This window comes from Manis pentadactyla, chromosome 7, assembly GCF_030020395.1.
Source record: "Manis pentadactyla isolate mManPen7 chromosome 7, mManPen7.hap1, whole genome shotgun sequence".
Taxonomy (NCBI): domain Eukaryota; kingdom Metazoa; phylum Chordata; class Mammalia; order Pholidota; family Manidae; genus Manis; species Manis pentadactyla.
Genome location: NC_080025.1, coordinates 39,456,492 through 39,481,606, shown reverse-complemented (window position 1 = coordinate 39,481,606; position 25,115 = coordinate 39,456,492). Strand labels below are relative to the sequence as shown.

Below are 25,115 nucleotides of genomic sequence, written 5' to 3'. Positions count from 1 at the left end.
CAATTACCAGCAACAAAATTGAATCGGTAATCAAAAAACTATCCAAGAACAAAACACCCGGGCCAGATGGATTCACTGCTGAGTTTTATCAGACATATAGAGAAGACATAATACGCATTCTCCTTAAACTCTTGCAAAAAAATAGAAGAGGAGGGAACACTCCCAAACTCATTCTATGAAGCCAGCATCACCCTAATACCAAAACCAGGCAAAGACACCACCAAAAAAGAAAAGAAAATCACAGACCAATATCCCTGATGAACGTAGATGCAAAAATACTCAACAAAATATTAGCAAACCGAATTCAAAAATACATCGAGGATCATACACCATGATTAAGTGGGATTCATCTCACCGATGCAAGAATGGTACAAAATTAGAAAATCCATCAACATCATCCACCACATCAACAAAAAGAAGGACAAAAACCACAGGATCATCTCCATAGATGCTGAAAAAGCATTCAACGAGATTCAACATCCATTCATGATAAAAACTCTCAGCAAAATGGGTTTAGAGGGCAAGTACCTCAACATAATAAAGGCCATATATGATAAACCCACAGCCAACATCATATTGAACAGTGAGAAGCTGAAAGCATTTCCTCTGAGATCGGGAACAAGACAGGGATGCCCACTCTCCCCACTGTTATTCAACATAGTACTGGAGGTCCTAGCCACGGCAATCAGACAAAACAAAGAAATACAAGGAATCCAGATTGGTAAAGAAGAAGTCAAACTGTCACTATTTGAAAATGACATGGTACTGTACATAACAAACCCTCCTAGAATCCACTCCAAAACTACTAGAACTGATATCGGAATTCAGCAAAGTTGCAGGATACAAAATTAACACACAGAAGTCTGTGGCTTTCCTATACACTAACAATGAACTAGTAGAGAAATCAGGAAAACAATTCCATTCACAATTGCATCAAAAAGAATAAAATACCTAGGAATAAACCTAATCAAGGAAGTGAAAGACCTATACCCTGAAAACTACAAGACACTCCTAAGAGAAATTAAAGAGGACACTAACAAATGGAAACATCCCATGCTCTTTGCTAGGAAGAATTAATATTGTCAAAATGGCCATCCTGCCTAAAGCAATCTACAGACTCAATGCAATGCCTATCAAAATACCAACAGCATTTTTCTACAAACTGGAACAAATAGTTTTAAAATTCATATGGAACCACAAAAGACCCCGAATAGCTGAAGCAATCCTGAGAAGGAAGAATAAAGCAGGGTGGATCTCATTTCCCAACTTCAAGCTCTACTACAAAGCCACAGTAATCAAGACAATTTGGTACTGGCACAAAAACAGAGCCACAGACCAATGGAACAGAATAGAGTCCACATATTAACCCAAACATATATGGTCAATTAATATATGATAAAGGAGCCATAGACATACAATGGGGAAATGACAGCATCTTCAACAGCTGGTGTTGGCAAAACTGGACAGCTACATGCAAGAGAATGAAACTGGATTATTGTCTAACCCGATACACAAAAGTAAATTCAAAATGGATCAAAGAACTGAATGTAAGTCATAAAACCATAAAACTCTTAGAAAAAAACATAGGCAAAAATCTCTTGGACATAAAAATGAGTGACTTCTTCATGAACATATCTCCCCAGGCAAGGGAAACAAAAGCAAAAATGAACAAGTGGGACTATATCAAACTAAAAAGCTTCTGTACAGCAAAGGACACCACCAATAGAACAAAAAGGCATCGTCCAGTATGGGAGAATACATTCATAAATGACAGATCTGATAAAGGGTTGACATCCAAAATATATAAAGAGCTCATGCACCTCAACAAACAAAAAGCAAATAATCCAATTAAAAAATGGGCACAGGATCTGAACAGACCTTTCTCCAAAGAAGAAATTCAGGTGGCCAACAGGCATATGAAAAGATGCTACACACTGCTAATCAGAGAAAAGCAAATTAAAACCACAATGAGGTATCATCTCACACCAGTAACGATTGCCACCATACAAAAGACAAACAACAACAAATGTTGGCGAGGTTGTGGAGAAAGGGAACCCTCCTACACTGCTGGTGTGAAAGTAGTATGGAGGTTCCTCAAAAAACTCAAAATAGAAATACCATTTGACACAGGAATTCCACTAGGAATTTACCCTAAGAATGTAGGATCCCAGTTCCAGAAAGACATATGCACCCCTATGTTTATTGCAGCACTATTTACAATAACCAAGGGATGGAAGCAACCTAAGTGTCCATCAGTAGCTGAATGGATAAAGAAGATGTGGTACGTATACACAATGGAGTATTATTCAGCCATAAGAAAACTAATCCTACCATTTGCTACAACATGGATGGAGCTAGTGGGTATCCTGCTCAGTGAAATAAGCCAGGCGGAAAAACACAAGTATCAAATGATTTCACTCATCTGTGGATTATAAGAACAAAGAAAAAAACTGAAGGAACAAAACAGCAGCAGACTCACAGACCCCAAGAATGGACTAACAGTTACCAAAGGGAAAGGAACTGGGGAGGATGGGTGGGAAGGGACGGATAAGGGGAGGAAAAAAAGGGGGCATTACTATTAGCAGACATAATGTAGGGGGGGTGCATAAGGAGAGTTATACAACACAGAGAAGACAAGTAGTGATTCTTTAGCATCTTCGCTGATGGACAGTGACTAATGGTGTATGTGGGGGGCGCTTGGTGATGGGGGTAGTCTAGTAAGCCTAATATTCTCATGTAAGTGTAGATTAATGATACCAAAATAAATTTTTTTAATTAAAAAAATAAAAGTGCAAGTGTGTGCATCCTTATCTTGTTCCTGACCTTAGAAGATATGCTTTCATCTTTTAGCCATTGAGTATGATGTTGGTTGTGGGTTTAACGTATATGACCTTTATTATGTTTTAATATGTCCCCTCTATACTGGCTTTGTTGAAACACTTTGTCTATAAAAGAGCACTCCTATTCTTTATTCTCTGAACTTGCCTGTAGTTTTGCCTAGCTTGCATCTCCGGAATTGTAATTCTCTGCTACTCCTGAATAAACCCATTTTTGCTGATAAAATAACTTTTACTTTTAAAGTTGGTATTACTTGGTGATCAGTGTGGGATCATAGAAGACCCCCAACAGCTCCAAAGCTCATGAGCAAACAGGTGCCAGTACCCACAGGGTTCACTGAGCTTGCTGCTTTCCTGCCTATGCTGTAGCTGGAAGGTAAGTTTTCTCCTGGCTTTCAAGCTCCACTGTCCTTGCATGTGTGAGCTCTCCAGGCTTTTTATTCAGGACCTGCTTTGAGGCCTTGTCCTTTTTGAGAGTACTTATTTGGCATTTAGTCCATATCTTTTCAGGGATCAGACTGTTCCTATTGGAATTGTGCCAGCCTTCAGTCTGATTCCTTTTTAGAAACAGATTGTTTCTACTGGAACTATGCTGGTCTTTGGCCTGATTCCTTTTGGAACCAGGCTATTCTGGTTGAAATTCTGCAGTTTAGGACTTTTTCTTTTTACTGTAGAGAAAAACCTTTAAGAACTGGAACCTCAGTTATCAAAATTTTTTTAGGGTGCCCCCCCTTCTAGGAGAGTCCAACGGTTTTGGTCACCCATACCCCCACACCCTGACACCCATACTCTGGCCTCACAACCATTACCTTCCTAGTTCTCTTGATTATCTCATGGCACAGTGACAGAATGTAAAGAACAGTGAAGTCTGAGCTAGAATGACAGCCATAGCCTTCTATGAGATCTGGAGCAAGCCACTCTGTAGGTGAATGTTAATTTCCATGTCAGCAACCTGGAAGTAATAGTCCTGCCCTATGTGTCTCATGAAATTTAATAAAATAATGGGACATGTCTATTGTAAAGTGCTTGAATGTATTTATTAGGTGCTATACATAAACTATAAGTTTCAAATATTTTACTTACAGACCCAAGTTCTTGCCTTCAAAGCCCAAAACTTAAAACCCTTTGAATGTGTGATTCTTCACACCCTTCCACATGGAGAACACTACAATACTGCAACACTTAGCTTGTATCTTCAACAAGCCACATCTGTTCTAGTCTCGGTACCTTCCAATATACTTTTCGCATCCTGTGGGGGATATAATTTAAAACAAAATCCCCTTCCAACCCAGAAAACCTCTCCACAAAGTAAATTTTTGCGTTGTTTTCTCTTTAAACATCAATTCATAGTATGATGGCGCATTACAGGCAAGCATAAAGGGCCGCAGAGACAAAAGGAAGCCTCGCTCTCTGTAGCTGCGTGGACACGACCCGCTACCCTGGACAGGTCGCACAACTTGCAGTCGGGTGACAGACAGGTGACCCCTGAGTTCCAGGATAGCGTGCGGCCGGGCTATAGATGCCCGGACAACCGCACCTGAACACGAGTGCCCGGTGCTTGGAAGGCCTGCATCGGACTGCCGTGCCTCCGCCACTTGGGCTCACGCCGGCGCAGTACTCCCACAGGTCCACTACAGGCGCCAGGGTCGGGCGCGACCTCCTTCGGCCCGCCTCCGTCGCTCCCTCGACGCGGCCGGCTGCGCAGGCGCGCCCGCCCGTCACTAGACTTCCGCTCCGGGTCCTCGGGGGTTCACGTAGCAGCCTCTCGGGACGCCATTTCGCAGCGCTGATGGGTCACGTGATTCGAGAGCGGCTGCCGGCATGGCTGCTAGCCGTTGCTAGGCTTTGCGGCCGAAGGACCGTCCTGGGCGGTGTCAGCCCTCTACTGAAACGGGTGAGGGGCGTGGGGCCCGCACGCCGGGCTGCAGTGTGAGGTGCGGGTCGCGGCGAGAGGCTCGCACCGGACTTCCAGGGCCGGTGGGGACACGCCTGGCGTAGGGGCAGCGCTCGGGACCGGGGTCGTGGGCCTGGCCCGCCGCAGGTGGCGAGGAGGAGAGTGAGGCCGTCGAGAACACTGAGCGCCTCGGCCTGTGCTGTCCGCGTCCGCGTACTTTCCTATCTGTGGAGGGCACGCCGGACGAATCTGGAGAAAAGATTTTTTCGGGTAATGGCGCGGGTATTCCGGGCTCCTGCAAGCGGGGAGCTCTGCTCTAGAGCGGCCTGGTCTAGGGTACGAAGCTTAAGGTGGCTACTTGCGTCACATCACTTGATAGGCGGCCTCTCCAAGGTTCTTTCTCTTCCCCAGGTCAGGAAGGACCTCGCTGCAGCCCATCCCTTCCTACCACCTGGCAGTTACCTGCGCCCATGGGCTACAGGAAGAAAACCAGGTGGGTCGAATTCTGCCCCGGAGACTCTCCCCTGGCCTCTGGTCGGTGCTGGTGCTCACAGGCGGGCTGTGCGCCCCGGGCCTGAGGGGCTTGAAGGAACGTGGGCCGCAAGCCTCCAGCGTGCTTGGGTCTGGGGTGACCCTGTGCATTCCTATAGTGCTTGCAAGAACATTCCGAAATGGTTTGAGGCCTTGCCCTGCGCCATCCAGAGCAAGGTTATAGAAATTTCAGACAAGTGTGAGCTGCCTTCCATACCCATGTACGGCATTGCGCATTGTGCGGATCTGTACCAGCTTGTGTGATAACTGTTTGCCACACATGGCTAAATTTGTTAAGTAAATTGTGAAGCGCAACTTTTCATTCACACTACCACAGGGTGCTTAGTGGCCACATTTGGTAAGTGGCTACTGTATTGGACTTTGCAGATTGTAGAAGTCACATCTTTGCCAAAGTTAGTTGTTTCAGACTTTGGGTGTTTGCTGTGTTCCAGGATCATTGCAAATTTTATTATATCCTTAAAACAAAATCCTTACCAAAGTTGAAGATGAAGCTCAGAGGGAGTGGTAAAGGTGGGGTGACCCTGCAGAATAACACAGAAAGGAGTAACAGGGATAAACCCTTCCTGGAGAGACGGACATAGAGGATATTTGCAGTTAGTAGGCAAACCAAAGAGAACCCAGGCCTTGGGGCAGGCAGGGTGAGGTCACCATGCACTGATCTTAAAATGTGCACCTCACAGACAGGAGGGCACTAATGTCGGGTGAACTTATTTGTTCTGCATCAAATTTCTTGAATCTTCACCCAGTTTAAATCTTTGAGGTCTGCTGTGAAGGGATTTCAGGTCCTTTACAGATGAGGGGCCCAGGGTCAGAAGCACATGTGCAGGATTGCCAACCAGAAACTGGAAAGCTGGGATGGGAAGCCAGGCCTCCAGCCTGGTGCTCCTTCCCAGGATGCCACATAGGGAGTGGGGAGTGGCATCCAGAAGGGGTGGAGGGAAACACCCTGTGTTCTCTACTTGGTGTGAGGGTTGCTGGGTGCAGTCGGGGATAGTCCAGTAAAGAGAGTGGCCAGCATGGTCATGGAAGGGCAGCTCAGCTCCCGTGCTCCTCTCAGTGGCTGGGTCACACCACAACCTCCTCTTCAAGGTTGAGCCTTCCAGTGGACCCAGATATGTCTCTTCAGTTCAGGGGCAGATGCTTGAAGACACCAGCCTTCACAGGACTGCCATCTGGGAGACAGCTCCACATGAGTCTCCTTCCTGCAGTCCTAGGAGTGAGGTGCTGGCCCAGATGGGCTCTTCAAAGGTATTTGAGCAGCAGACAGCCTCAGCATGCATGAGGTGGCGCCTGCTGTCCACCATACAAGATATGCCTTTCTGTAATGCAACCTACTGTGGCTCAGTGCTTCTGGCCTCCCTGTGCCAGCTGCAGGAGTTGGGGCTGCTGGAAAACGCTGAGACTGGCTCCAGCTGTTGTGAAGAACTAACTGTCCTTGTCTCTAGTCAGGGAGCTGTGCATCCTACCGGAATCCATGAACTGGCACGCCATGTTGTCACCTGGTGGGGGCGCTTCACAGTTCCTGACAGGTGTGTGCCCCAGCCCCTGACATGCAGTATCTGCCATCCCCCAGGGCTTCAGCAAGAGAAATCCCAGGAGCCAGAGCTAGAAGACACCTAAGAGATGACCCTTTCTTTGCTGGGTGTGCTATCCCATGGAGTCTGCAGTGTGAGGATCCAGGAAGGGCCTGGCTTAGGAGGTCAGCTCACTTCTGTTTCGTATGTTAATTGTCCATGAGTTCTTAAACCAAGAAGTTCAAAACCTTGGATGTATCCCGACCATGTCTTACTGTAAGTCAGGTGATTGAGTCCCAGATGTTCGTTGCCTCCAGAGTTTCTTGTGATCAGACAGTTGTCTAGCGTCTGTACTCATATGGCCCTGCTCTGACATGACGTTGGTGGACTTTGTGGTTTTGGGTTCCAATGCAGCCTTCTCCCCAGGAGTCTTCTAGGCCAGTGTTATTTGACTCATCTCCCATCACAGAGGCCTGTTAGCTAATGTGGAGTCAGGAATTGGGAACCCAGGTTGACTTCTGTCATCGCCCAGTTGGCATTTGTAACAGTTCTCGGTTATATGCTTACATCACTTAATTTTTATAGCAGGCCTTGGAATCGTTTTCTATTTCCTAGTTAGTGTAGATGAGGAAGTGGGTGCTGAGTGGGTGGCCTGCCCACAGTGACTCCTGGTGATGCATCACAGTGGCAACCAGGGCCTTTGTGCTTCAGCTTTTTGAGCAGGTTCACAGCCTCACCTGCTCCCTCTTTAGGGAATTTCTGGTTCTTGGCCCAGGCTGGGTGTGGGTGGCTTGAGGCCTGTTGTGCGCATCTTAACTGACATTCTTTCACCCAGGTTTGGGCACCATGTGGTCTGCTTCTGGAGCATGGACACCTGCTGTGTACTGGGACCTGGGCCCCCTGCCATCTCCTGAACAGGAAAAGGACATTTAATAAATGGTTCTTACAGTGTAGCACAGAGAAGACACGTAGTGACTCTGTGGCATCTTACTATACTGATGGACAGTGACTGCAATGAGATGTGGGTGGGATTTGATAATATGGGTGAATGTAGTAACCACAATGTTTTTCATGTGAAACCTTAATTAAAAAAAAAAAACGGTTCTCAGAGTGCAATTCAGCCCAGTCTGTTTCTTCTTTCTTTCCATACTCAAGACATGAAGGAAGCAGGCCCTGCTCTTGAAGGAGGCTCAGCCAAGTTCATTCAGGCCTGGGTGTCTCCCATCTCATTCGTGCCTTTGCAGAGTGGGCAGTGGGGTACAGGCTGTCACCAGGAGCTTGTCCTGGAACCCTGGGGTGGGCTCCATTGGCTTGGCAGGATTCTCTGCCTCTTGTCCCCTTCACCAGCATGGGTCAGACAGGGTGGGGTGCATCCTCACGCTGTGGTATATGCTGAGGCATCCAGACCCAGGTGTGTGGGTTGGTACTCTTAGTATAAGGGGTCCTATTCCATCTGAGAAGTAATGTCACAGCCCACTAACAGGTTGCACCCACAAGTTGAGCCCATCTAGCTCAGTGTTGGTTATGTCAAGGAGTGTCAGGCCAGGCCAAGGCTGACTGAGCCACTTTTCTGTCCAGTTCATTACTGACATAGTGACCATAAAAAAAAACCAAAGGTACCTGTACCCCAAGACATGGTAGCTACCCCTGAGGGCATGAGCAGAAGACTCACCTCTGAACTGGAGACAAAAGGAGCCAGGAGACCCCGCTGACCACCTGGGGTAGGGGTGGGGAGTTCTCTGAGTGCCCATAGAGGGTGAGGGGTGGCCCATGTAGACACATAACTTCAGGGCAGCACGGTGGGGCCTTTCCTGTAACTAAACTCAACAGTGGGGGTGTCCTGAAGTGAGGTGGAATAAACCTTCCATGCAAATACTTGGTGCAGTTGGGTAGGGGGGCCCAGAAACCATAAGGGACTCAGGGTTTGCAAACATCAATGGCAGCAGCACAATATGGGGGACACCAGGCAGAGTGGAGCATCTTCAAATTGATGTAGTTTAAACAGTGAAACTCCTGCCCCCATCCCCCTTTACTGTCCTGGGTAGATGCAGCCTGACGCCACACCCTGGCAGGGGTGTGCCCTGGGAAGCTGCCAATAGGGGCTCCACCTGTCCTGTGAAGGGGAAGGATGTGGTGTGAGGTCACCAGGGTGGCAAGTCCCCTGCAGGTTGTCAGGGCCTCTAAAGCCTGCCTGGGCCACACAACAGCCTCTGAAGCCCAGATGGCAAGCTCCGCCTATGGGTCAGTCCCCAATTTCAGGAAGTTCTTGAGGTTTTTACATGGAAAAGAAAACTTTTGTGACGCATGAAAAAAAGTTAAGGCCTCTGTCCCTGAGGTTTCACTGTTGTGGCCTTGTCCCTTTGGGTGTTAATACCAACCTGGTGGGGAAGTGAAACTGCCGGAGTCCTGAGCTTGGATTGAAAAGCCCTTCAAAAGTACTGGCCCCAGGGGGTGTGGGGTCTCCGTCTCACAGGGAGACCCACCCAGGTCTGCACGGAAATTCCAAGCTCAGGACTCTAGAGGTGCCGCATCAGCAAGGTGACGTCTGTGCCTGTGAGCTATGGGGACCAGGTGGCACGGGGCTCCAACACCCATCCTGGGCCTCCCCATGAAGGAGGTCCGCGGCCTGGGCCATGACGGCTGCGAGCCTTTATCCTGGCAAGCATGTGTGGCTGGCTTTGCGCCCTGGCCTGGTGTGGCCCTGCATGCTGCAGTGACTGACAGGACCCAGCCTCAAAGGCCTGGCCATTCACATTTTTACCTTTGTCAAGGTACAAGGTACCTACCCCAAAACCCACTGGTGCTGAGGTGAGGCTTGACAGACAGGTGGGTCGGCAACTTTGTCCTCGCAGCCCCACAGGTGACTGCTGCAGGGCTGGGATCTCATAGCCGCTGCTTGAAGTTGGGTAACCAAGGTCTGAGTCGTTGCTACCTAAAGGAGCCCATGGGAGCCCACAGCACAGGTGCCTGGACCGTTAGGCACACCCACCCTGGGTGTGGGGACCAGGAAGCAGGGCCAGAGCCCCTCGGGAGGCTGCAGCAAGTGGGTAGGCCCCCCCTCCTCCCGCCAGCCCACTTCCTACTTCATTGTGGCACTGAGAGGCAGGCAGGGTGCACTGTGGGTGGGAAGGCTGGGCTTTCGCGGAGCACCACCCCTCCACCCTCTTAATAGGAAGGTCGGGCAACCTGGGTGGGTGCTTCCCACCAGCAGGATGGAGGACGAGGGCCCTCAGTGCGGCAAACCCGACTTTGTGCTTTTAGACCAAGTGACCATGGAGGACTTCATGGAAAACCTGAAGCTCAGGTGGGCCAGGGGCGCTGTCTCCACCAGCCCAGGGAGGGGATTGCATACACACACACCCTTACCACTGACTGGTGACCGCGGGGCTGTGGCAGAGTAGGACTGTCGCCTCAGGGCAAGGGAGCAGTCAGTCCTGCAGTGGGCTCTCCAGACCCTGCCTCCCACACAACAGTGTCTCCCTGTGACACTAACAGGGAGATCTGGGTGTCTCCCTGCTGCCCAGCAGGCACCAGCCTGGGCCGGGTGGGCACCCATCTCCCCCTTGGGGGCCCTTGGAGGCAGGCAGGCCCTGCCCAGGGGGGCATGTGAAGGAGCTGATACGTTCTCCAGAAGCATGGAGTGCGGCAGGGTGGAATGGGCAGAAGTGGCCTGGAGGAGGGCAGAAGGCTGGGAGGAGCCAGTGCACTTTCATCCCAGGACAGCGGGGACAGAAGGCAGTCTGCTGGAGAGAGCTTGGGGACAGGTTGCTGGGCTGGCTGTAGAAGCCGGGGACAGGAAGTGAGCTGTTTTATATGGGCTTGGCCTGATCTCACTTCATTCTTGTGACCTAGCGCCTGAAGCAGGCAACCCCTCGGTGGGAAAGGTGGGACACCTAGCCTCTGCACTCTCAGAGCAGGTGGGCAGCGGTGGGCCATGGCTACTGAGAGGGTGTACAGGCAGCTGAGTGAGGACTCCCTGTCAGGGCGGAGGAAGAGGAACCCTGTCTGCTGCAGTGGGCGGACAGGCCAGCGCTCCTCCCAGGACAGGAAGCCCAAGAGAGGGACAGACACTGACACCCCCAAGGTCCAGGAGTCCTGGAGGGGAGGGCTGAGAAATCAGGATGCAAGGAAGGGCCGTGCCCACAGCAGACCGACCCTGCCATCAGGGTGGGGCTGGGTGTGGTCCCCTCTGCCTCTGGGTCCCCACCCAGGCCGGAACCAGCCTGGGGCCCCTCCCCAGCCTCCCGCCCACAACCCCCATCTCCCCACCTGCAGCTGGGCCATGCCCAGCATGGCCCTGGGGCAAGTCAGTCCTTTCATAAAATGGGTGGTCACAACTCCTGTGACATTGGGACCCCCAGCATTGGCCCCAATACTACCTGCGGTAGGGGTGGGCTCCCTGCAAGATGACACAAGGAAGATTCAGGTCAAGCCGCACCCCTTCTCGGCTCTCAGCCCCAGAGGTGGGCCAGACTCCCCACATGGGCCCAATGCCCCAGGACCTGGGTATGTGTCTGACCCTGGGTGCTGAGGACCAACTGGCCCCGCCTGTGCAGGTTCAAGAAGGACCACATTTACACCTACATCGGTGAGGTGCTGGTGTCTGTGAACCCCTACCAGGAGCTGCCCCTGTACGGGCCCGAGGCCATTGCCAGGTACCAGGGCCGTGAGCTCTATGAGCGACCGCCCCACCTCTACGCTGTGGCCAATGCTGCGTATAGGGCAATGAAGCTCCGGTCCAGGGACACCTGCATTGTGATCTCAGGTACCTGCCCGATGGCCAGGGCTCAGTCTCACAGCCTCCCTGGAACCCAGTATGTTCCTTCATCAGCGACAGGCCAGTGGTTGGAGTACCAGGGTCGGGGGTGGGCGCAAGGAGCCAGTCGAGTGGGTGCAGCCACTAATTCTGTCTGACTGTCATCTGTATGGCAGGGGAGAGTGGAGCTGGGAAGACAGAAGCCAGCAAGCACATCATGCAGTACATCGCTGCAGTCACCAACCCCAGCCAAAAGGCTGAGGTGGAGAGGTGAGGGCAGGGAGGGCTGGGGTCCAGGTGGGGAGGTGGGCACAGGGAGGGCTGGAGCCAGGGCAGCCTAGGCCTGAGTCTGACTGGGAGCAAAAGGTACACCCTCAGGCCAAGTTCAGTGGGCTTATCTATCAGGGGCTCCAGGTGCCCCATACCCAGGACCTCCCAGGCCAAGCCTATTGCAGGGGCACCCTACCACTAAGAACAGGAAGAAGGTGAGGTGCAGAGGGCCAGCAGACAGATGGAAGGGGAGAAGGCCTAGGAAGACCTCGGACACTAGGCCAGGTGTCAGGGTTTGGGCCAAGAACCCAGAAATCAGGGCCCGTCTGTTTTCTGCTGGCCTGCTGCTCCCTCGCTGTTCCACACTGGGCCTTGGGGGAGCAGCTTTCTGTGTGGGGGCCCCACTCTTCCTACCCAGATGGGGTTAGGTGGAGCCTGGGGGAACAGTGGTGGAGTTCCCAAGGGCATATGGCTGCAGCTGCCCATGCCTGAAGCTGGAAGTCCAGGCAGAGTGGCCACATTGTAGGCTGGGGAGGTAGGGTGCCCCACAGTGTGCTGAGGCCTAGCAGGCACCTCCCCAGAGTCTCAGAGCAAAGAGTCCTGCCACCGCTGGCTTGGAGTCTCATGGGGTGGCAGCTGCCTTGGGCTCCCTCTTCCTGTGATGAACACAGTGCTCAGTGTGAGGTCTGTGCATTAAAGCCCAGCCCCTTGCCTCTCAGGGTTAAGGACGTGCTGCTCAAGTCCACCTGTGTGCTGGAGGCCTTTGGCAATGCTCGCACCAACCGAAACTACAACTCCAGCCGCTTCGGCAAGTACATGGACATCAACTTTGACTTCAAAGGAGACCCTGTCGGTGGTCACATCCACAGCTACCTGCTGGAGAAGGTGAGCCCTGCGGCAGCAGACTCCTCGTAGGGCCAGGCAGAGCTGCCCACCCATGCTGACCCTCCTGCCTGGGGCTCTGGGATCAGGAACATACCTTCTCTGAGTCCCAGGTTTGCAGGGCGGGGCTCCCTCTGTGGCCAGGTCCCCACCCCCTGTCTTCACTGTCCTGGGACCCCTGGGAGGGCAACCCCCTGAGGTGGAGCTGCTATCGGCCACAGGCTGGCTGTCATCTGTCTCCACAGTCTCGGGTCCTCAAGCAACATGTGGGCGAAAGGAACTTCCATGCCTTCTACCAGGTCAGCCAAAGCAGGTGGGAGCAGGCAGGGGACCTCCCATTGGGGCGGGATCTCCCTGGACATGGACAGTGTCTGCACCCTATCTGACTCTGAGGGGGGTTCTACCAGGACTACTGTTTCTACACCCTGTGAGACCTAGTGAGGTAGGTTTTCCCTGGACTTGGGCACTTGTTTACACCAACTCTGGCCACTGAGGTTGATCTGCCTGGATACAGGCAGTGTCTACACTGTGGCCAACCACTGAAATAAGCTCTCCCAGGACATAGGATCTCTAGTGTCTGGCCCACTGAGGTGGGAACTCTCTGGACATTGGTGGTCTACACCATGTCTGACCCATTGATGTCAGATCTCCCCAACTCTGGAGGTGCCTACACGATGTCTGACTATTGAAGTGGGATCTCCCAGGACACAGACAGTGTCTACATTTTTCCAACCCACTGAGGTGGGATCTCTGTGGACTTGGGTGGTAACTACATTCTTTCTGACACACTGAAGTAGGTTCTTCTGGAGGACAGGTATATATGTCTGACCTCTGAAGTGGGTTCTCCCTGGACTCATGCAGTGTCTACACCATGTATGACCACTGAAGTGAGATCTCTCACTGTTCTTCCATGGTATCTACACTATATCTGACCACTGAAGTATTTTTTTTTTTCCTGGACTCTCATGGTATCTACACCATATCTGACCACTGAAGAGCATTCTGATTGGATTCATTCAGGGTCTACACAATGTCTGATGAGGAGTGGGTTCTTCCTGGACTCAGGCAGTGTCCACACCATCCCTGAGCTCCCATGTCTGTTGTCCAGCATGTGGGTGGGGCTTTGAGCTCAGGTGGCCTAACGGAGAGGCATCGCTATCCTCCAGGTGCTGTGGGGCTGTGACGACAAGGAGCTTCAGGAGCTGCACCTGCAGAGGAACCCTGCGCTGTACAATCTCACACGCCAGGGGGCAGGACTCAGTGTGAGTGGGGGCAGGGCACCACTGGAGCTGAGGCCCAGTCCAGAGCCCTGGTGCTGGCGGTTAGCAGCTTCATCAGGGCCCGGAGCCATGGAGCAGCACAGCAGAATTGCAGGGCCCTGTTTCAGCAGGCTTTCGGAGGGAGGGGTTGACCTTGGCATGGGGAGTGGTGCTGAGCCCCTTATCTCCCAGGCCTCAGACAGCGATGAGAGAAGCCACCACCAGGCAGTGACAGAGGCCATGAGGGTGATCGGCTTCAGTCCTGAGGAGGTGGGCTCCGTGTATCGGATCCTGGCTGCCATCCTGCACCTGGTAAGGTTGTCTTGTGGGCATGGTTGGGGGTCATCTTCCCACACGTTGTACCTGAGTGTCCCTGGAGAAGGAAACTGGCCCTGTAGCCATGTAGCAGGCTCATTCCTCCCTCTGCTGAAGCCAAGTTCCTCCTGCTGTGGGCTCCCTCGAGCTGGGTGCTCTGCTTGTCTAGACTGTGGCAGGTTAGCCTGGCAACATGCCTGGTCCACACCTGGCAGATGAGCCCCCCGCTTAGTGGACGAAGGCAGTCTGGGCTCAGTAAAGCCGAGTATCAGGCTAACCTGCATGTCGCTTCTGTCATCGAAGAGCTGTGTGGCTCTGGGCAGGCTACTCAGCACCTCTGAGCCTCCATCCTCCCTGAAGTAGCTGGAGGCATAGGTAGCACACAGCTGGCTGTGGTGGGAGGCAAGTGGGATCCTTCCTAGGACCTTCTGGGCAGGAAGCCTTGGGGAAGCTCTGCTGGACTCTGGCTAACACTTTCCCATCTCTGGTCCCACCACACCCCACCCCTGCCTTCCCTTCTTCCTCTCCAGGCAGAGGTGTGCAGGCTGCCCAGAGACATGGAGCCTGACTCTTCCTGGTCCCCTATCACCAGGGAAACATGGAGTTTGTGGAGACAGAGGCCGGCGGGCTGGAGCAAGGACACCTAGCTGTGGCTGAGGAAGTGCTGGTGAACCACGTGGCTGAGCTGATGGCCACGCCCCGCAAGCTTCTGCTGCGCTCCCTGCTGGCCCGCACAGTGGCCTCTGGAGGCAGGGAGCTCATTGAAAAAGGACACTCTGCAGCTGAGGCCAGCTATGCCCGGGATGCCTGTGCCAAGGTACTCTGGGGCCTCAGCCAGGGTGGCACCCAGGAGGCTTTCCTGAAGGAAGCAAGGCCAGAGGCAGCCAGAAGCAGCCAACACCTGGCCTCTCTCCAGGCAGTGTACCAGCGGCTGTTTGAGTGGGTGGTGGACCGAATCAATGGTGTCATGGAAGCCCGGGGCCGCGATCCCCGGCGCGACGGCAAGGATACAGTCATTGGCGTGCTGGACATCTACGGCTTCGAGGTGTTTCCTGTCAACAGGTGGGCGGCCCAGCCACCACTTCCAACACTCTGACCCCCACCTTCTGGGGCCAGCAGGGAGCAGGACCCCCGGCATCTGCCTGGCCCCTGGCCCCAGGCTCATGTTTCCGAGTCAGCCTCAGCTGTGCCACCATTAAGTGGTGCCCAGGAAGGTGAAATCTGGGGCTCACATCCCCTTGCCATGGCTCCCAAATCCACTCAGAGTGTGCATGCCAAGACTGGGATGCAGGATGGGCCCAGAGAGGCAGATGTACCCCACAGTGGGGCCCTTGGGCCCACTCCAGGGGAGCCACGGGGAGAAGCCTGCTGACCCTGCCCTCAGTCCTCTCAGAGTGGAGACCATAGTGGGGGGCAGGTGTGACCCTGAGCGCTCCGCTGCAGTTTTGAACAGTTCTGCATCAACTACTGCAATGAGAAGCTGCAGCAACTTTTCATCCAGCTCATCCTGAAGCAGGAGCAGGAGGAGTACGAGCGGGAGGGCATCGCCTGGCAGAGCGTGAGTCCTGGGCGGGCTGGGCCAGGACAGGAAGGGGCACGGTCAGGGCAGGGTGGGGCTGGGCGGGCCAGTGGGGAGGGGCGGGGCCAGGAGGCTGGGCAGCATGGGGAGGGGGCTAGGCGGTGGCGCTGGGAGGCGGAGCTGGCTCGGCAGTGTTGGTCGCTCTACCCAGGTGGAGTACTTCAACAACGCTACCATAGTGGACCTGGTCGAGAGGCCGCACCGGGGCATCCTGGCGGTGTTGGATGAGGCCTGCAGCGCCGCGGGCACCATTACCGACAGGATCTTCCTGCAGACCCTGGACACGCACCACCGCCATCACCCTCACTATGCCAGCCGCCAGGTGCCCCTGCCCCCCCCCCGCCACCCCACCAGTGCACCCCCAGCTTGCCCAGGCGCTGGCAAGCCCCCACAGGTGCCATGCCGCCTGTCTTGGGGGCCTTGATCGAGGCCTGACCTTTACTGCAGGAGTGTCCCCCACTAGAGCCCCACCTTCTAGGCCTTGACTCTGGCTCCCCACCTCCCACAGCTCTGCCCCACAGACAAGACCATGCAGTTTGGCCGAGACTTCCGGATCAAGCACTACGCGGGGGATGTCACGTAAGGCCCCCCACTCGGCATCTGGCCCTTCTCGCTTAAAGACACTGAAAACATGCGTTCCCCGGATTCACAAGTGGAAGAATGCAGAGGGGCTCTTGGAGTGGTGTACCCAGCCCTGCTGCATCCTGAATATTCTTGGGAGCTTTAAAAAATGCCTGTGCCTGGGCCCCACCCATCCAGCATCTAGGGCAGGGGCAGAGATTATGAGGGCAGCCAGCATGGGCCTCTGCTCTGAGCCCAGAGTCATTCCCATCAGACTGAGCAATGAGTCCCCCTGGAGTGCAGGTCAGCGTGGGGGGCGAGGGCCTAGAGTCTGCATTTCTATTAAGTTCCTCAGCTGGCCCTCTGTCACACTGAGGACGCAGGCCCAGGGGTCCTTCAAAATTGCCATACTTATTAATTCACCTGGCCCCGAAGCAGAGTTGAGTGACTCACAGTGAGGCACAGGAGTGCCCAGTGTGTCCTTCACGAGGAGGAGAGATGGAGCAAAGAAGGCAAGGTAGAGAGGCAGGTTCCATGCCCACCCCCGCCTCTGCAGGGGCAGCGGATGCAGCAGGGTCTGGGCATCGAGTTCTCTGGCCAAGAAGCAACCATGAATCAGAGGTTCTCAGTGACTCCGAGTCTCTGGTTGTACTTGTGGAAACTCGCAGGCACTGTTCTGAGCTTGTGCCCTATGCACAGGCACAGAGGCTAGTAACATGATCCAGGAGACAAACTGCGGAAGCGGGGGAGGCAGAAAGGCAACCGTGGCAGCCAGTGGGAGGGCTGGGGCGGGGCTTCTTGGTGCAGAGGCCCCGCCCTCAGGGCTGGTCCCGCAGGTACTCAGTGGAGGGCTTCATCGACAAAAACAGAGACTCACTCTTCCAAGACTTCAAGAGGCTGCTCTACAACAGGTGAATGGGCTCGGTGGGTGTGCATGGGAGCATCAAGGCTGAGGGCCTCCAGATGCTTGCTTCCATCCCCCACCCAATGGGCAGATGCCTGCTGTTCCACTCAGGCCTCAAGACTTACCAGTGGCCTGGGGCATGGGGCCTGCCTCCATAGCACAGACCCCACCCTGCGGGCCATGTGGCCAGATGGGCAGCAGGACATCACAGAGGTGACCAAGCGCCCCCTGACAGCTGGCACACTCTTCAAGAACTCCATGGTGGCCCTGGTGGAAAACCTGGCCTCCAAGGTAATACCCGCACCCTAGACCCCTCCTGGGTCTTACGCTTCAAGTCAGATCCCCAACCTCTGCACATCTTGGGGAAGGGGATGTTCATTTCATGCCTTTCTTGGGCTGCATACTCTCCAGCAGAGAGGTTGAGATGTCCCTGTGGGCTGGAATAAAGCAGGGTTTGAACCTGCCTTCCCTGGCCCCACTGCTTGTCAGGTGGGGAGGGTGGGGTGGAGAGGCCCTACCCAGTGCCTGGAAGCTGGGATCACAGGCACAGGAAGGTGGCCTGAGCTTCTCTGCAGCTTGGGGCCCACAGTCAGGCAGCAGGAAGACACTAGGGCCTGGGTGGCAACAGAGCATGAGGGCCACAGGGAGGCAGGAGCAAGGGCCATGGGTTTGTAGCTGCCCCGTCTGGTGCTGGGCTTCCCTGCCAGAGCCTCTTCTCCTTGGGGATAGACTGTGGGAGGCATGTGCGACAGCACACCAGAGCTCACCTGCCGGCCCTGCCCAGTGGCACGGGGCTGTGACATCGGTCTGCCCAAGTGTCCTCTGTCCCCCCAGGAGCCCTTCTATGTCCGCTGCATCAAGCCCAATGAGGACAAGGTGGCCGCAAAGTTAGATGAGGGCCACTGTCGCCACCAGGTTGTCTACCTGGGGCTGCTGGAGAACGTGAGGGTCCGCAGGGCTGGCTTCGCTTCTCGCCAGCCCTACTCTCGGTTCCTGCTCAGGTATGGCCCCTGCTGCCCAGGATTACTGCCACCCTGCCCCCTGTGGGCTCTGTTACTATGTGGAGTCCCAGGGGTGGGCAGGGGGCCCCAAAAGCAGCTGGCAATGCTCAGATGTCAAAACACGAGAGCTGGCACACTGCTGCCATCAGGACATTGACATTCAGCTAGGACCCTTGTGAGACCCAGGGGCATGGTGTCCACTGCCCTGTCCTTGGTGATAGGTACAAGATGACCTGTGAGTACACATGGCCCAATCACCTGCTGGGCTCTGATAAGGCCGCCGTGAGCGCCCTCCTGGAGCAGCATGGGCTGCAGGGTGATGTGGCCTTTGGCCACAGCAAGCTCTTCATCCGCTCACCCCAGACGCTGGTCACACTGGAGCAGAGCCGCACACGCCTCATCCCCATCATCGTGCTACTGCTGCAGAAGGTGTCGTGTGGGGTTGTGTACCACCGGGGGTGGGGCTGCATGCTGCGAGGAAGGGGCCTGTGCACTCACCAGCAGGGTGGGGCGGGTGTAGTGCAGATAGACTGCAGGAAGGCCAGTGGGTATGCAGGAGCCCCTCTGGCAGGACACATGCCAGGTGCATAAGTGCCTGAAGTAAAATGTGGTTCAGGCCACCTCAGTCCTGCTGGCTAAGGGGCCCAAGGCGGAAGAAGGTGCTCAAAACAAGATTCTCAGGAATCTGCTGCCTGCCTGCCTTCTTTCCTTCTTGTCTTCTATTTATTCTAAAAGGCTTCAGACCTAAGGAAAAGTATGCAGAATGTGTACATGGTCATTGTCCAGTGTCAGCCACATCACCTCAGGACACTGGTTGGTGTGGATGCCTGCACCTCTATTCCAGTTACTCAGAAGCATACCACTTCCTTTATGATCATTTTAGTTTGCATTTCCAAAGTATAGGGATTCTGCCACCTCCCTCACAAATTTAACATTTCAAACCTGTAGGAAATTGAAAGATGGGTACAGTGATTACCAGTGACCTGGACTGGTGTGGTTGGATGCTCCCTGCACACTTGTCTTTCTCTCTGCACACTGATACTCATGCACATATTTGTAAGTTTTCCCGAACCATATGAAGTAATGACACCCCTCACTACTTTGGCAGGCACATCCTGAGAACAAGGCTGTTCACCTCTGTAACCGCAGTGGCATTAGCATGTTGAAGAAATCTGACACTGATAATATGATCTTCCCACCTAAGTATCTAATATGTAGGCCACACTCAAATTTCCACATGTGCTCCTCTGTCACCCATTCCATTCCTTCCAGAACCCAGAATCCAATCTGGCTGGCACTGCATTAAGTTATTTACTATCTCCTGTAACACACAGATTCTTTTTAAGAATGAGACACAAAACTGCCATGGCAGAGGGTGATTTCTAGTACCCACGCTCCCACCTCCCCAGTCTGTGAGAGCCAGGGTCCACACTTTGCAGTTGAGTGCGGCACTGTTTACTCTGCTTCAAGCTGTGGGTCTGCTGGGCTGTCTACTTTGTAGGGTTTCCAGTCTGGGTTTTGATGGCTGTTTTTTAAGGGTACCCATCTGTTTGGGGGTCATCTGGGAGATGGAGCTTAGACCTGGACCAAGTCAGATGCCAGGTGAACAGCTGGTACTTGCCCTTCTGGGTAGGAAAGCACCTCCATCTGCCTATGCCAGGTCTCAGCTTAACAGGCAGGAGCAGGAGGGTGGTGCCTTCCCAAGAGTCAGCAGGAACCATCCTTCAGCCATGTGGCAGCTTCTGGGTACCAAGAGCAGATCAGCCTGACCCAGAACCTGCAGAGTGTGGGTGGAGAAGCTGGCCTTCCCTGGAGATAAGCCAGTGTTTTCAGGAAAGATGAGAGATCAGGGCTGTGGATTGGAGTGAGGGAGGCCGGCCTGGCCCAACCTGACCAAGCACCTCTGGCCCTGGGTTCCCCAGGCATGGCGGGGCACACTGGCCAGGTGGCACTGCCGGCAGCTGCGAGCTATCTACACCATCATGCGCTGGTTCCGGAGACACAAGGTGTGCGCTCACCTGGCCGAGCTTCAGAGGCGATTCCAGGCTGCAAGGCAGCCCCCACTCTATGGCCGAGACCTCATCTGGCCACTGCCACCTGTAGTGCTGCAGCCCTTCCAGGACACCTGCCGTGCACTCTTCTGCAGGTTCATGCCCATCACTCTCCTATTAAGCTGGTGCCCACTGAACACCTGGATGGGTCACTCGACCGTGCAGTGCTGGCTGGGAGATGAGAAGCACGAGCCCCTTCAATAAGTGGGAGAGCAGGGGCTATGCACATGAGCTGGCTGCCCATGCCCCACAGTGGGCAATGGAGCTCTGATATCCCTAGCACCGTGCTGGGCACTTGGAGGGGCCACAGACCTCCATTTTCTCTCTAGAGGCCTGCAGGGGAGGGTGTCAGGCCAGGGCTAGGGTGCAGGGGAAATTCCATCTGAGTGGGGCTTTGAAGGCTGAGTAGGAGTTCTCTAAGAGGTGGAGCACAGAGCAACCAGTGAGCTCAGAGCAGGAGGGGCCTCCTACCCCTAAGACCAGGGAGGCTGGGGCAGGGAGGGCAGCCAATAAGAGGCTGAGGGACTTGGCCTTCTGTGTGGGAAGGGCAGGGCCATGGGTGGGGAAGGCCAGGGAGCACAGGGGACTGTCTGACCACCTGGCCCTCTCCAGGTGGCGGGCCTGGCAGCTGGTGAAGAACATACCCCCTTCAGACATGGCCCAGATCAAAGCCAAGGTAGCTGCCATGGGGGTCCTGCAGGAGCTGCGGCCAGACTGGGGCTGCCATCGGGCCTGGACCCAGGACTACCTGTCCTCTGTGAGTGTTGGGGCCTCAGGGCTGAGCACCAAGCAGGCGTTCAAGGCTTAGGCCCTGCTGTGTCCTCCCAAACTGTGCTGTCCCTGTCCCTGGCCTGTTCCATGATCCATGCCCCTCTGCCCCTGACTCCACCTCTGAGACACAGGGTCTTCCACCCAGAACTGGCTGACCAGGGCTTTACCAAGCACCTCCTCCTCTGCTTGACTCCCACTCCCCTTCTCTGGGTTCTTGCACTGCCCCCTCTTCCCAGGTACAGCCCCACCCCCTGTTCTCTGACACAGCGCCCCCCTTCTCTGGCCCAGGCTCACCTTTATCAGTCTCAGACTCCCTCACGCAGACCCTACGAGCCCCCACTCCAGCCCAGGCACTGTGGGTACACCCCTGGCCAGTCGGGGGCGGGGCTCTGGCGCCCGCTCTCCCAGCCTTGTCTCCCTGGAGTAGGCCTAGGCCTGGCCTGTTCAGCTGGCTGGGTGGAGTGGAAGCGCGCGCGCGCGCGCGCACACACACGCACGCACGCTTAGGGCTTGAAGGCAGACCCAATGGGAGGCTGGTGTATGGCCTTACTCAGTTTCCCGAGGTGAAGGATGGCTGTGCCATGGTCCCAGGGCTCTGCCTGTCTCCACAGGCCACGGACAATCCCGCAGCCTCGGACCTGTTTGCTCAGCGACTGAAGATGCTCCGGGACAAGGACGGTTTTGGGGCCGTGCTCTTCTCCAGCCACGTGCGAAAGGTGAGGGTGTAGGCCAGCCTGGCCAGGCCAGCCTGAGGTCCGAGCTGCTCCTGAGGGGGTGAGGGTGGGAGGGCCCGTGCAAAAACTGGGAGCGGGCGTTCTGCGGCGGGGTACGTGATCCAGAAGCGTGCGTCCCGCAGGTTAACCGCTTCAACAAGAGCCGGGACAGGGCGCTCCTGCTCACGGACAGGCACCTCTACAAGCTGGAGCCCGCCCGGCAATACCGGGTGATGCGGGCCGTTCCCCTGCACGCGGTGAGACCCTCGCGGGACCGGGCGGGACGGGGTCGGGCGCGGGGCTCTGAGGCCCGCGGGGGCGGGGCCAAGGAGGCGGTCCGGCCGCATCCCTGACCCTGAGCCCGGCTTTCAGGTGACCGGGCTGAGTGTGACCAGCGGGCGGGACCAGCTGGTGGTACTACACGCGCGGGGCCAGGACGACCTGGTGGTGTGTCTGCACCGCTCGCGGCCGCCGCTGGACAACCGCGTGGGCGAGTTGGTGGGCGTGCTGGCCGTGCACTGCCAGGAGTGAGTCCAGGGCTCAGGGAGGGCCGCGGGTCTGCGGAGCCCCGCCCGCCCGCCCCTGCCGCTGACCCCGATCCGCTCCCGCCCCTCTTCAGGGCGGGACAGGCCCTGGAGGTCCGCGTCTCCGACTGCATCCCCCTGAGCCAGCGCGGGGTCCGGCGCCTTGTCTCCGTGGAGCCGCGGCTGCAGCAGCCGGAGCCGGATTTCTGCTGCAGCCGCGGGGCCTTCACCCTCCTCTGGCCGAGCCCCTGACTCGGACGCCTCACCGGGACTGAAGGTCCAGGGGTCCTCCTCCCTCACCTCGCGGAGGGCTGCCTGAGCGCTAAACAATAAAGGATGCTGTGTAGGCCCGGTGTGGGCTTGTGTCGGTGGGGGGCAGCCACGGGCCACTACCACCTTCACAGTGTCACCCCTAATGGGTCACCCGAACTGGAGACCCCGTATTGGTGGGGCAGCAAGACCCCGTCCCCCAGGGCCCCAGCCTTAGGAACTGGCTGGACGTGGAGCCTGCTGTCTGAGAGGAAACAATGCCCTTTATGCCCTAGGATGCCCCCTGGGTGTCAGACTGTCCCCACAGCGGGGGTCTCTCCCTTTCTCCCCTTTCCCATAGAGGTCCTGGCCTTGTTCCTACTGGGCCATCGGGGATGCTTGGGGGTCCCAAGGTCATCCCCGGCCTTGGGCAGAGAACACACTGGCGCCCAGAGCAGTCCCAGTTGCAGATGTGGTTGGGTGAAGTCCCAGCTGCTGTCTGTGACCTGCTGGACATGGGCCTTCCAGGCCCTGGGAAACCAACTTAGGGACCTGAGCCACCAGGCCCTCCTGAAGTCTGCGAGCAGTGCCTTGTGTGTGGGCTTCTGGGGAAGCTGCCCTAAGCAAGGCCAGAGGGGCCACACCTTGCTGCTAGGTCTGCACAGCCCTGCTCCTCCTCAGATGCCCCCTCCGTACCCCTTACCCATCCCTGAACCCTCTCCTCCCTCAGGCTCCCCTTCCCAGTCCCCCTTCCCCTTGCTAGTGCCAGGCCCCTCCCCAGACCTTCCCCACCAGAGGTCCCCTGGAAACCCCCACATAGCCACCTGTCTCAGGCTCTTGTGGCTTCGGGACAAGCAGGCATCTCCCTTGCAGAGCAATCCACGTGAAGGGTGCTTGGGTCTGTAGCCCTAAGCTGCCCTGGACATGAGGTGGTCCCTGCCCCTTGCAGGCTCCCCAGGTGGCTGTGAGCACGGCTTGTCACAGAGCTGACAGTCACCTGCTTCCTTTCCAAATTCTCCCTCATCTTCAGGAAGACTGGCTGCCTATCTGACAGATGGGCTTAGTTGGAGAGAGAAGACTTCGCAGGGGAGTGCCTCACACACCACCTGGCAGCACTTAGGCACAGGCTGGGGGTCACCCTACACCCCAGGGCCCAAAGCCAAAGGATTTGTCCAGCCTTGTGGGAGAAAGATCAGGACTGCAAAGTGCCTTCCTGGGGATGCAGGGTCCTGACACATCCAGTCCAAGAGTGGTAGGCTAACAGGCTGAGAAGAGGAACTCCGTAGAACCCCACTACTGAGCTCCGACCTGCATCAGGTGATTGACATGCACTACACAGCACTTTACAAACCCTTAATATTTGTCATAAATTGCCTACTATGTGCCACTGTTGTAAACACTTCGCAAATATCACCTGCCTCATACCTAAAAGTCCCATTTTCTCACTGTTACAAGTGGGAAACAGATTCTGTGACTTGCATGGGGCCAGACCAGATGCTGAGTGTGGCAGATCAAGGCACATGCCCCTCATGTCCCACCTACCCAGAACCACTCTTGCAGACAGGGGTACTTGCCATCCTGTGGGTTGGCATGGGTCAGCAGCCACCATCAAAGGCCAAATTCATGCATGCGTGCCGCCAGACCCGGGGGTGTCCAGGCCTGTGCAGGCTTGCATGAGAGTCTGGGCTGCTCCCAGGAGTGGCTATATCCAGAAGAGGTGGAAACAGTTCTGGGGCCAAGTCTCCAGATTGTCAAGAGCTTATGGAGAGGCCAGGGGAGGAGGCCCGAGGGAGAGAGACAGAGATGCAGAGTGGGGAGGGAAGTCCACGAAAATGCCAGCAGATTTTAAGTGGAATCTTCAATTAATAAAATGGTGTTTGTTTTAAGCCACTAAACTGAGTGGTGCTTTTTCACATAATGATGTATAATTGAAAAAAACTGAACTTCCTGACCCATGACTGTGTTGAGATCTAACCAGTGACCGGTGGTGAGGTCTGTACTATCCTCTTATGATGTGCTTCAGGTTAATTATTAGGACCATCACATTTTGATGCTATTGTGAATGAAAACTATTTTCTTTAATTCAAAAAAATTTTTATTAATTGTACATCACAGTAGTTCAACAGTCCCCCTTGCCCTCCCCTCTGCCTCCACCCACTCCCTTTCTCCTTGGTAACCACTAGTCTCTTCTCAGTGTCCATAAGTCTAATGCTGTTTTGTTCCTTTATTTTGCTTTGTTTCTATGTTCCACATATAAATGAAATCATTTGGTACTTGCCTTTCTCTGCCTGGCTTATTTCACCTAGCATAATGCCCTCTAGGTCCATCCATGTTGTTGCAAATGGCAGTATTTCTTTTCTTTTTATGGCTGAATAATATTCCACTGTGTATATGTACCACATCTTTACCCATTCATCTATTGATGGACACGTAAGTTGCTTTCTCATCTTGGCTATTGCAAACAGTGCAGCAATTAACATAGG

The 25,115-nt window shown here is 54.9% G+C and overlaps 2 protein-coding genes and 1 non-coding gene across 11 annotated transcripts; all 3 read left to right on the top strand.

The window, feature by feature from the left end:
- The first annotated feature begins 3,893 nt into the window (after window positions 1-3,893).
- On the top strand, window positions 3,894-7,917 carry LOC118924974 (uncharacterized). 3 transcript variants are annotated; one of them, XR_008998748.1, is made up of 5 exons: window positions 3,894-4,731; window positions 5,143-5,224; window positions 6,410-6,531; window positions 6,729-6,812; window positions 7,633-7,917. XR_008998748.1 is itself a non-coding variant. In XM_057505308.1 (4 exons), exons 1-4 carry the CDS (start codon window positions 4,357-4,359, stop codon window positions 7,728-7,730), a joined length of 639 nt encoding a protein of 212 aa, XP_057361291.1. In that variant the 5' UTR covers window positions 4,270-4,356; the 3' UTR covers window positions 7,731-7,917. The 3 variants fall into 3 exon arrangements, 1 of the variants encoding a protein (XP_057361291.1); XR_008998749.1 differs by lacking the exons at window positions 6,410-6,531; window positions 6,729-6,812 and adding an exon at window positions 6,857-6,982 and having other exon boundaries at window positions 4,033-4,731; XM_057505308.1 differs by lacking the exon at window positions 6,410-6,531 and having other exon boundaries at window positions 4,270-4,731.
- On the top strand, window positions 5,330-5,461 carry LOC118925010 (small nucleolar RNA SNORA9). The gene has a single exon (XR_005029835.1). It is a non-coding gene; the product is annotated as a small nucleolar RNA SNORA9 (small nucleolar RNA).
- A 2,022-nt stretch (window positions 7,918-9,939) lies between the features above and the next one.
- Window positions 9,940-22,732, top strand: MYO1G (myosin IG). Of its 7 annotated transcripts, XM_036910307.2 has the most exons (22): window positions 9,946-10,101; window positions 11,354-11,562; window positions 11,730-11,823; window positions 12,543-12,708; window positions 12,951-13,004; window positions 13,872-13,967; window positions 14,157-14,276; window positions 14,872-15,096; window positions 15,196-15,341; window positions 15,723-15,837; window positions 16,010-16,180; window positions 16,367-16,437; window positions 17,256-17,330; window positions 17,482-17,614; window positions 18,158-18,324; window positions 18,546-18,753; window positions 20,247-20,470; window positions 20,988-21,132; window positions 21,758-21,862; window positions 22,003-22,116; window positions 22,232-22,386; window positions 22,479-22,732. In XM_036910307.2, exons 1-22 carry the CDS (start codon window positions 10,010-10,012, stop codon window positions 22,633-22,635), a joined length of 3,042 nt encoding a protein of 1,013 aa, XP_036766202.2. In that variant the 5' UTR covers window positions 9,946-10,009; the 3' UTR covers window positions 22,636-22,732. The 7 variants fall into 7 exon arrangements, 5 of the variants coding, with proteins under 5 accessions (XP_036766208.2, XP_036766207.2, XP_036766202.2 ...); XR_008998747.1 differs by lacking the exon at window positions 22,479-22,732 and having other exon boundaries at window positions 9,945-10,101; window positions 21,738-21,862; window positions 22,232-22,261; XM_036910309.2 differs by lacking the exons at window positions 11,354-11,562; window positions 11,730-11,823 and having other exon boundaries at window positions 9,952-10,101.
- Window positions 22,733-25,115: the final 2,383 nt, after the last annotated feature.

Excerpts from the sequence above, each read along its gene's own strand:
- MYO1G (XM_036910307.2), top strand. The coding sequence starts at position 10,010 with ATGGAGGACGAGGGCCCTCAGTGCGGCAAACCCGACTTTGTGCTTTTA. Across the intron at positions 15,342-15,722 it reads GAGGTGTTTCCTGTCAACAG|TTTTGAACAGTTCTGCATCA; the intron begins GTGGGCGGCCCA and ends GCTCCGCTGCAG. Across the intron at positions 22,117-22,231 it reads GGGCCGTTCCCCTGCACGCG|GTGACCGGGCTGAGTGTGAC; the intron begins GTGAGACCCTCG and ends CCCGGCTTTCAG.
- LOC118924974 (XM_057505308.1), top strand. The coding sequence starts at position 4,357 with ATGCCCGGACAACCGCACCTGAACACGAGTGCCCGGTGCTTGGAAGGC. Across the intron at positions 4,732-5,142 it reads TCAGCCCTCTACTGAAACGG|GTCAGGAAGGACCTCGCTGC; the intron begins GTGAGGGGCGTG and ends TCTCTTCCCCAG. Across the intron at positions 5,225-6,728 it reads GGCTACAGGAAGAAAACCAG|TCAGGGAGCTGTGCATCCTA; the intron begins GTGGGTCGAATT and ends CCTTGTCTCTAG.